At 43.9% G+C, this 10,860-nt stretch overlaps 1 protein-coding gene across 1 annotated transcript; it reads left to right on the top strand.

Annotated features, from left to right (window-relative positions):
- The first annotated feature begins 5,026 nt into the window (after positions 1 to 5,026).
- On the top strand, positions 5,027 to 8,867 carry ARRDC5 (arrestin domain containing 5). The gene is made up of 3 exons (XM_054399984.1): positions 5,027 to 5,279; positions 7,561 to 7,769; positions 8,337 to 8,867. The coding sequence occupies exons 1-3, from the start codon at positions 5,027 to 5,029 to the stop codon at positions 8,865 to 8,867; spliced, it is 993 nt and encodes a 330-aa protein (XP_054255959.1).
- Positions 8,868 to 10,860: the final 1,993 nt, after the last annotated feature.

The following is a 10,860-nucleotide window of genomic DNA, read 5'->3' as shown; positions in this document are numbered from 1 at the left end:
CTTTGAGTGAACAATTTATCCATGACATGGACGGCTTTAGCACTTCAGTCAGTTTCTAGCTACATCTATTCTCATCAGGAGCAAATCCAGCAGCTTGTGTTCTATATTTCTTTGATTAATAATGTGAATTAAGGTGCATTTGGTAAATAGAAAGACGTGTGTTGAAAAAGTTTTCCAACATCTCACTTACAGTGTAATAAACTCTGTGTTGCTTTCTAGCTTGGTGGCTCCTCTAAGTTCTTGATTGTATGGTATAAGAAAAATCAATATCTCATTTCTCACATCAGCCAGATGGATAGGACAGGCAAGGGCTTCAGCCAAGGCTTTGTGCCATTCTGACAGGGAAAAAACATGTTTTCCCTATTTCAAGCTCTACTGTTTACAAGCACCTATTGACAGTTTTGCAGTACTTTCTCCAGGTAAGATCTATCATGGCAGAACTTTAAAGTCTTGCTGGCTCTGCAGTATTTCTTACCCTTCCTCCCTTGCTAAGTACAGCTATAATTCTTAAAGTGGTTCTTACTTTTGCATGTGCTGGCTAAATGTTGAGATTAGCCAAGGAATAAAGGAGATGTTCTGAATTTATGATCAGCCTGACTTATGCTGATTCTCACAAAAAAATGGTGTCATGAGATTTTGGCTTACAAAACCCTGGCATCTACGCTTCCGTGCCCTCTGAGGAAATTAGTTTCCTTGATGGCTGAATGGTACAGCTTTTCATTTCTGTTGCAGAATGAGTTGGTGGAGAACCAAGTGGCAATGTGCTTTTCTGCTCTGCGGATGTCACAGAACATATTAAAAAAAACCCCAAACCACAGGTGATTTTTAATACCAGTATTAGGGAGAGAATTAATATTGGTATATATATAAAAAAGTGTTCTAAGGTAGAAGAGAAATGAACTAGAAATTATTTTCTAGTTTTGTGCATGATATATCATGATCACATCCCAAAGCAAGAGTATTAAAAGATAACTGGACCTCGTGATTGCCAAGTGAATCACTCATTGTATAGGAATTCCAAATAATTGGCTCTGGTTGGCCATCCCACTTACTGTGTTTATTATACACTTTTCTTGGGTTTTTTTGTTTGGGTTTTGTTTGTTTGTTTGTTTGTTTTTCCATTGAGAAATGCTGCTTAGCAAAAAAGGAAATGCATTAATTTGCCTAATTCATGGTCTCTTGTAAACCCTCTGCATTAAGAGGGGCTAAGTGTAAAAAGAGTCCTCCAGGACAGTTTCTTCACAGGTATGTCACTGCCCATGAGACAGTTGTGAAGTTGGCTTCAAGAAAGATAGTGCAAGCATTTAGAGCATTCAAAGCAGTATCAGTACCACCTAATTCCCCTGTAATGGAAGAAATTTAAAATTTAAATGCAGGTATTCCATTTTCCACATGTCACCATCAGAGGAGCTACAGAGGCAACTCAGCTCCCAAAGGGAATTTGTGTGCACATGCAGGCTCTTCATTTACTGGTGGAAAGCAACAGAATACAAAGGAGATCTGTGCAGCACTTTTATACTACATTCTCTTAAAGTGCAGGTCAGTCCAAGTTCTATGATCACCCCAAAAGCTCAGCCTGGGTGTTCCCTTGTCTTTGCCACATGCAGTTCCTTCAGAGTGTGAGGTTTCTGGGGGACCCAACCCTTGTGCAGACCCAGACTGACAACAGACACCCCTCACACACACACATTGGCTGAGTTTGGTTACTCTAGGGCCTCACTGGCACAATCCTACATCAATGTGTTTCGTCATAGTGCAACTCTGTAAGTTTGGCTCTCTGTGTCCCCTTGAGTTTTCAGGTTTAAAACTTTAAACTGAAACCAGGAGGGTGAACACTAAGACAGTTTTCATGTGAGTCTCAGAGAATGAAATCCTCCCTGATGCCTGCACAAAATGATGAAACACCGTAGAATTGTATAAAACCTCTTAAATGACTTAGAGGAAGCTACAGAAGGCAGGATTTGATTTGTAAAATTATAGTGAGGCATAGATCCAGTTTCCTTCCATTTGTAACTTCTGAAGTGTAGCTGATTCAGAGAAAAAGGTTCTGTTTTAGCCAGTAACAATTGAAAGTTCAAAGTCAGTGACACCACAAATCAACATAGGCAAAGACAGAAGATAATGTTCCCTACTTTACTCTTTCAAGGTTCCTTTTGTTAAAAGTATACTATACTGTTCTCCTGGAAATGGGATTTAAAGATCATTTTGTCAGAGAAGTCATAAAGTGCAAAGAAACAACATTTGTACAACTCATTTTCAGCTGGTCTATCTTCAGGACAGAAATTTGAGTTAAGGAAGGAGCACAAACCATGACATAAAAGCAATGCTGCCTCCTTTTCTGGACGATTGCATACTCAGATTGCACTTAAAATTCTCAAAGGATGTGCAGATTGAGATGGAATATTGGTTTGGTGTAATGGCAGCATGGAGATCATAGCTCTAAGCTATTTTTGTAAAGCATAAATCAGTGCTTGAGCACCAAACCATGGGAGTCTATCATTTAATTCATACACTATCACTAATAAGTTTTCACTTGATGATACCTCATCACCCATACAAGTAGCTATCAGTTATTTTTTCCACCCCTAGCCATACAATTTATGTACAAGGTGGTGACTGCTGAAAACTACCAAGCACAAATAGGGGAAAAGGATATTTTTGTTATTGGCAATTCTGTGCCCAGTTGAGAAACTGTTCCCTCTCACTACAGCCCAGGGCACTGCTGAACTCCCAAGAAATTTATTTTTTAACAAGGCCTGGCAAGTAGAGGCTCAGAGAGCAAGATGCAGCAGCCAAGAATGGAGGCTGACAGTTTATAGTCAGCATGTTAATTCAAGGGTTTTTTTTCTTTTTTTCTTCTTTCTTTTTTTTTTCCCCCTTAAAAAGAAACACCTGAAAACACTGTAAGCAAGGATAGGGTACCAAGGTTGTGAGACAGAATCTTGACAGCCTTGGAAGAAGTGGCTAATTAGTATGGAGGAAGAAAGGTGTAAAGTTCCATGTGCTGCTGTCACTTGTTTCTTAAACTTCTGACCATCTTGATCAGTTAATTTTCAGCATTTCTCAGCATGTGGCCTCATCCTCAACCTGCAGCTGAGATTACTACCTCTGGAATTGGGTTCTCCAGAGTAAGTGGCAGCACTTTCACTCTGGGCTCCCAGTTCATCAGTGGCTCACAGATGTCTGCTGGCATCAGCTGCAGATGAGATCCTCATTTCAGCTCTTGCTGTAGCTGTCTAACTCCCTGCTCTCCTGGTTGCAGATGTCTTTCTGATCTCTCCTGCTGCATCCTTTTTATTCCTTTCTCACATCTATGTGGGTCACAGAATGGCACACCCATTCAATCCATGCATCCAACAATTTTGGGGTCTATCTCAGATCAGCCTTACAGTGTTTTGGGTTTGTTTTCAGTTTTGTTTTGTTTTTTTTTTTATGGAATATATCCTTCCTTATGATCAAGTTGCAGCAGCTTCAGATAGCTGGAATTGCTCTGACATGACAAAGAGGAACTCAGGAGACAAAATGGGCTGAGCTTCATCTCAGTCCCTTGTCTTTAGTCCTGTTCTCCAAAGCCTCTTATATGACAATAAGATCTTGCTAATCATCCTGCACTGATGAATAAGACCCTGCTGGCTTCAAAAAGACTTTCAGAACCTCATTGCCCAGGGGGGTATTGTGATGGCCACTTACTTGTCCTGTTCTCAGACATTGATGCTTACCGTAGTCAGGCCACTGCTTATGCTGGCAATATCAGTCCCATCTACTATCCATTGCTAATAATTTGCTTTGGGGCAGATTGCACAGCTCCCTCTTGGTAGCATGCCCAGATAACAATGGCTGAAGCAGTAGTGAGGTGAGTGTGCACAGCAACTGTGAACACAGTACACAAAACTGAGCATTCTGGAGAGGGAGTTACCCAAAATTGGTAACCCCAGGAGGAAAGCTGGAATGCTACAATTTACTTGAGACAATCATCTTTGAATTAAACAGTAGGCAGGGCATTACCAGGAGATTTATGAGAATTAAAGAGTCATTCTAGAAAGAAATCTTAAGAAAGTGTGAGAAGTTATGACCAGGGACAAGACCTGGAAATGGGGTGAGGAAAACAGCAGCCACCAAAGCCAGGGCTGGCACTTCCAGCAGGAGCCCACTGCTAGTGGATGGTGTGAGCAGCCTGTGTGCAGCCAGCACTCTGATGTTGATAGGGTGCAGTACTGTGGGGTGTGTGGGAGCTTGCTGGGTGGATGGATTAGTGGAAAGGGTGCACATAGAGTGCCTGCATCTCCCCAGGGAGAGCTGCATGAGTTATGGAAACAGCAACCCAGAGGATGGATACCTCTGCATGCATAAGTGTGTGTGTGTATATATATACCCAAGCATGCATATGTGTGTGTGTGTGTGTGTGTGTGTGTGTGTGTGTGTGTGTGCTTAGAGGTTGGGGGTAGATTTAGACAAGGTGTAAGGATGAATTTTTTTACAGTGAGGGTGGTAAAACACTGAAACAGGTTACACAAAGAGGTGGTAGATGTCCCATCCCTGGAAACATTCAAGGTCAGGTTGTATGGGGTTCTGAGCATCAGCCTGATCACGTTAAAGGCAGTCCTGCTCACTACAGGAATGTTGGACTAAATTCCTAGGTGACTAAAGGTCTCTTCCAACCCAAAACAGTCTATGATTTTATGATTCTATGACTCCTAGGTTTGGGGATTAGTCACAGAAGGGCATTTAGAAATTTCTACATGTTTATCAGCATTTTCTGTGTCTTGAATTTGTGGTCTTGAATCTGTTGTGTTGGCAATGCCAACCCTAATCGTGCATTTGAACTCTTGCCAATTAGTTAGATGCTGCTAGTAATCAGATAAATGTCTCCTATCACCTTTGACAAATCTTGGAAAGCTGAGTTCTCTCCCTGTGTCTATCCTTCATACTGTGACATCACAAACTGAGGAGTCATGAGGTGGCATTCAAGACTACCTTGCAGTCCAGCCTTTGGACCCTAGTAGCATGCAACTCCTGCTCTTCCCTCATGTCAACAGTGAAAGCGATTAACCTGGTGCTGCCTGAAATTGAGGTGTATTTGGCTGGCTCCAGCATAGATGGCCAGCTGGTTCTGAACCTCAGGAGTGCCTTGGTGGATCCTCTTGTGAAGGTGGAACTTGTGGGAAGAGGTTTCCTGAGGTGGCTTGAGGAGGATAATCCTGACCTGGACTACTACAAGAGTACGGCTTGCACCAATGATGCAGTCTATGTCTTCAAAACAGAGAATTTCCACATAGAAGGTAAACCACTGCAATGAGGTGCTGGTTAAATGAACAGCATATTAATATTGGGCTAAAGAAGGTGTGGGCAGACCTTTTCCAGAGGGGAGGAAGTCTTCCTTTTGCTAGTGTCCATGTCCTCAGTTCCTACCCCATGGCATGCCCATTTTCACTGTATCATATGGCAGCTGGGGCTTTGTGATGACCAGTAGCACTGTACACAAAGCAGTGTTTAAGAGTGTGAGCAGAAGCTGGTGGCTGTATCTATGAAGGGAACATTTGTTGCACAGAAATTTATCACAATCTGTGTAGCAGCCAGTAGGAAACTTTCAGACACAAGCACATCACTGAGGCATTCTTTGGTCATCTAAAATACTTGCCTTCCATGTTCTTGTTGACTTACATGTTAGGAAGCATCCACTGGGTACACAGGCATTGTTTTATTTGCAGCTATAGCAAAGGCATTGTTAGAGTTACTGCTGTGTCTTTACTGAAAGACAAGAAAAATGTGAGAGATACATTGAAAAACCTTCAAAACTGTGACTGAATCTCAGAATTGTTGAAGTTGGAAAGGCAATCTGGAAGAAACCTGGTCCAACCAGGTAAGAGTCAGTTTCCCAGGACCATTTCCAGATGGCTTTTCAATTTCTTGATTGAAGACGACTCCACAACTTTACTAGGTAACCTGTTTAACAGAGAAAAAAAATGTTTCCTGATATTCAGAAGGAACCTCCAGCATCTCAGTTTGTGCCTGTTGCCTCTTGTCACTGGAAAAAGCCTGTCTCTCTTTTTGCATCTTCCCTTCAGATATTATACACCTCTGCTTCCACATACATAAATGCAGAGCTAATTGTTGCAATGTACAGGTTTACTAAACAGAATAAAGTTGGTGGGATGCAATGACCACCTAAACCAGTCCCCTAGAAGCTGCATTCCCCTTTCTCAGCTCCTCTTTTTTAAGCCTCTTGGGAACCCCGAAAATTTTAGTCTACAGGTGGTTTGCTGCCCTGGAACATTTTAGTACTGGTTAGACTGTGCCAATATGTGCAAACTGAGGTACAATCTGCAGTGATCAGGCTTCTTTTCTTTCCACATTTACAGGCTCATCTCCACTCAAATGATATTTTCCTCTAAAACATGCATTAGAGAGTCTTAGCCTTGATGCGCTGCAGCATGCTGACACTTCCTGTAGTCTACCAGATGTTACAGTCCTGACAGAAAAGAGAGAGAAGAGCTGAGTGCTGGAAAAATTATTTATTATATTTTTAATAAGTACCTATAAAGCATTTCAGTTCTGGACCTTTTTGGCTAAAGTTCAAATTAAAATTGCTTAAAGACACACTTGAATCCATATTCTTCCACCTACACAGACACTCCTGATTTCAAAAGAACCATCAAAACTTACCAATGCAGTACAGTTTAATAACAGATTTTACCACTGTAACTAAGTCTTTTTCCTCCTTTTCCTGTATTGATTACACCTCTGTAGAAGTGCTCTAACAAGTCTAAGGAAGCCATTTTAAAACATGAAAGAAGATGCTGCCCTGACCTGCCCCTCTGTGCCCCCCACTGCTGTTGGCATACAAGGAATGTATGTTTGAACAGACTGCTGCCTGTGTCAGCTTTTGACACTCAGCTGCTAATATGCTCTTGATAGCATGTCACTATCTGGTATTTGATCTTACCACATGCCCTACTTGGGTCACATCTGATGTCTCTGTCAGAAGTGAATAGATGTGGATCCAGGTGCCTGCTGACTTATTTCTTTTTAACTCCAGTAAGCCCTGCCACTGCACAAGAAACTCAGCATTGTCTCTGTGAGAGAGAGACTACTGGAGGGACTGACTCCTGGCAGTCATTGAATATAGTTGGTAACAGCTCTAGAATAATTAGATCCAGAAAAGAAAAAGATGACTTTCAGTGCTACCAGGGACAACCATTCTCATCACCAGCAGAACCTCCCCAGCCAAAGCAAATCAGAGGCAGGAGCTCACAGTACTGTGGAGCACTTTGAAACTCCTCAAGCACTGCTGTGCACTGACAATCACTACCCAGGAAATCCCTTGTGTCCTTCATAGTAAGCTCACCCCTCAAGCCACTCCTCTCAGCAGCCATTCTGCACTTTCCCCATCTTCTCCCTTGCTGATAAATACAAGATGGAACACTTTCTGAATTGGGTAGCACAATAAATTGTCTGGAATTGACTCAGTTTTTCCAGTGTGACTGAAGTTCCCAGGGTGAAACATCCAGGTTTTCTTATGGTTAAAATGCTTCTGATAGCAGTGTGCTCTTTGGCTTTCAGATGGCTGGCTGGATTCTGGGGTTCACACCTTTGACTTCCACTTCAACCTTCCTCCAAGTATTCCCTCTACCTTTGCCAGCAAAATTGGCTGCATATCCTACTTTGTTCAAGGGACTTGCTGCAGCCAGCATATTGTCTTAGCTAAAGAGGAGAGATGTTTACTGTTGCAAGGAACTGCTGGTAACCACAGAAGATACATGGAAGACAAGGTATGGAGAACAAGCTATTTGAGTTGGAGACTCATAGACCTACCCTGTTTTAATCCAGAGCTGTAGCTGCTTACTACTGAGCATCCACAAACTTCTGGCTCTCAGCTTCCTCATTTTAGCATTCAAATGACACTTCAGCATCTTCTGTCACTCTCTTGCTTTGAAGTCTAAACCCTGGGCTAGCATCATCATAGGAGATGCCTTTTTCACCATACCCTACCTAGACTGGGACAGTCAGGCACAGGTCATTAAGACAGATAGAATATGATGATTCTGATCATTTTGTGGCATCCCTCTGAATTTGGATATGCACAGCTAAAGATGACAATGTTTGTGTGTGCACACATCAATTGTTTGCACAGACACTCAGGAGGACTGGGGTAATTCAGCTGTATCACATTCAGTGCACTGAAGACTGTCCTCTAGGTTAATGCTGGGGCTTGTGGGAGGGCTGAGCAGCCTCAGCTGTTGCATTAGTAGTTTGCACATGGGGTGCTTGAGAATCATCCCATATTCAGCAATAAGAACTCATCATACTTTGCCTTTCTGCTCACCCTCTCCATGCAGGCCCCAGTGGTGGTGAAGGCTAGGAAGGATGTGATGTATTGCTGCTGCTTCAGTTATGGCTCTGTGATCCTTCAGATTTCCCTTGAGAAAAGGATATTTTGCCCTGGAGAAGCCATTGTCTTCAAGACTGATATCTCCAACAGGACATGCAAAAATGTCAGAAAGGTTTGTTTTGCTGTACACTGCATTGTCCTGTACAGTGGCTTCAGCAGCAGGGGAGAATTACGTTCTTTGGAAAACCAAAGCGAAGTGACGAGGATGGAGGTCCTGAGAAATATAGCTCCCTCTGAGACCATGAGAGTCACCAGCACTCTGGTTCTGCCAAAACCCATGCCTGTCACCAGTACTCTCAAGGAAAATAAAATCATGGCATTCAAGTATGAGCTGGTAGGCACCTCTGACCTTCCTTGGACCATGTCCACCGTCATAGCCAGGGTGCCCATCATTATAACAGCCACATTGGATCATTTCTCTGTGGAGCAGAACACTACGACTCTGCATGAAAATAAAGGTGTCATCTCAAAGAAGTGAGACATTTCTGAGGCTGATCCAGGAGAAGTTGCCAGCAGATCCACAGAATAAAAGGTTTTTCTGCAACCCCCCCCCCCCCCCCCCCCATGTTTTCATGCCATCTAGTTTTGATCTCCTTCCACTAGTTCAGGTTGCTCAAAGTCCCATCCAACCTGGCCTTGAACACTTCCAGGGAGGGGGCATCTACCACTTCTTTGGGCAACTAATACCAGTGCCTCACAAGAATCAAAGTAAAGAATTTCTTCTTTACATCTAATCTAAATCTACCTACTTTCAGGTTGAAACCATTGCCCCTTGTCCTGTTACTACACTCCCTGATAATGATGTCCATGTAACCCACACTGCAACCACATGCACATGTGTCTTTGGATGACCAGAAAGCTTGGGGTTAGGAGATTTTTTATGATCTTGTGTTTATTAGCATTTGCTAAGTGTCTAATAATGAGATTTATCTGCTGTATTTTTTGATATTAAACCTGAACCTCAGTCCACTGATTGCTGGTTAGTTAAGTTGGGTGCTATTAACTCAACAAGTCAGTCTGATCCTGATGTTATTTAAACCATGTAAGCTGAGCAGCTTTGCCCTGTGGCTGCTGTGGTTTCCCTAGTGGGTGCAACACAGTGCCTACCCTACCCATGTCCCCTGCAGGCTCCTGTCATGTTCCTGGGCTCCCTGGGAGGGCCACATACAGAGCAGCTGGCCTCCACTGGCCCATGACAGAACCTCAACCCCACAGCAAGACTCTTGCAGCAGTCATCTGGTGGGATTCACCTGTTTGCACAGCTGTGGTCTCAACAAACACTTGCATGCAAGTAGCACCTCCCAGCCTGCACCACTGTATCTCCACACCTGATTACACAGAAAGGGCAGAGAGGACAGGGGAAGACAAGCTGAAGACCAGTAGGTGCCCTTGGGTCACCTTCATCTGTCTGTACCCAGGGGCCTTTATAGGACCAATAAACCACCATTCAGCCTGGTGGCTTGGCCCCACTAAAGACTGTGTTCCTCCCAGCACCCCCCACCTCCACCCCACCCCTGATGCTTATGCAACCCTGGCTTTCTGATTCACCAGAAATTTTGTGAGAGTCAAAAGCCTCTCTTGGTCTCCAGATCAAAACAGCTATTGCCAAGACAGGATTCTCCCAAGCAAAGGATCCATGTCTTCATCCTTCTTCTGCAGCACCGAGGGCCCCATTATATAGGGGATGCTGTACCTCATCCATGCTGGAGTATGCGGATGCTGGGATGAGAGAGAGGTTTCACAGATGAAATGTACAGGCAAAAGAAACTTTTCTGTCTGTGCCTCAGAAACTGGTGGGATAAAAGATGCAGGATGTGGCCCTGCTTATCTTCTTGCTCCACCACCAGACTAGAGCAGAGGCATGGAATGCCACCTCTCCAGGTGCCAGGTGCTCACTATTAGGAGATACACCTTGCTGCCCTGCTCACAGAGAGCCACGGCTCTCTCTCACCCACAAAGACTTCTTAGAAATGAGATGACACCGAGCAGGTTTAATTTACAGCAGCAGCAGCTCTGCTAGCAGCAACTTCCTGTACGCTTTCAGCAGCAAGTTACCGAGCAGCACCGAGCAGCCCCAGCCCAGGGTTTTGCATGTCTGCAGTGATCTCCATAGCTGCCCAGCTGTGTGGCCATGACACACTGAAAGCACAGAGCTTCTCCCACCACCTGCCTCTCACTATTCCCTATGTGTGCACAGATTGCCCATGATAGGCAAACCACCCCAGGCTGGCTGTGCACAGGCTGAGGCACAGCGCAGCGCTTGGCATGTTCTGCTGCTCACACTCACTCTCACCGGGCTAATGTTTCACCTCATCTTGTCCCTAAAAATAGCACTTATCACACTGGCACTGGCAGGGCTCTCACACATCTCAGTCAGCACTGTACATCAGGATGCTACATGCAGAACCCCATTACAAATGAAGTGTTTTTCAGGTCTCCCTGTCTCACCGCCCAAGCACAAATTAATGCGC

Source organism: Indicator indicator, chromosome 3 (assembly GCF_027791375.1).
Source record: "Indicator indicator isolate 239-I01 chromosome 3, UM_Iind_1.1, whole genome shotgun sequence".
NCBI classification, from domain to species: Eukaryota; Metazoa; Chordata; class Aves; order Piciformes; family Indicatoridae; genus Indicator; species Indicator indicator.
This window is presented reverse-complemented; position numbering and strand designations above follow the sequence as displayed.

Coding starts and splice junctions, on each gene's coding strand:
- ARRDC5 (XM_054399984.1), top strand. CDS start 5,027: ATGTCAACAGTGAAAGCGATTAACCTGGTGCTGCCTGAAATTGAGGTG. Junction 5,280..7,560: donor AGAGAATTTCCACATAGAAG/GTAAACCACTGC, acceptor TTTGGCTTTCAG/ATGGCTGGCTGGATTCTGGG. Junction 7,770..8,336: donor GAAGATACATGGAAGACAAG/GTATGGAGAACA, acceptor CTCTCCATGCAG/GCCCCAGTGGTGGTGAAGGC.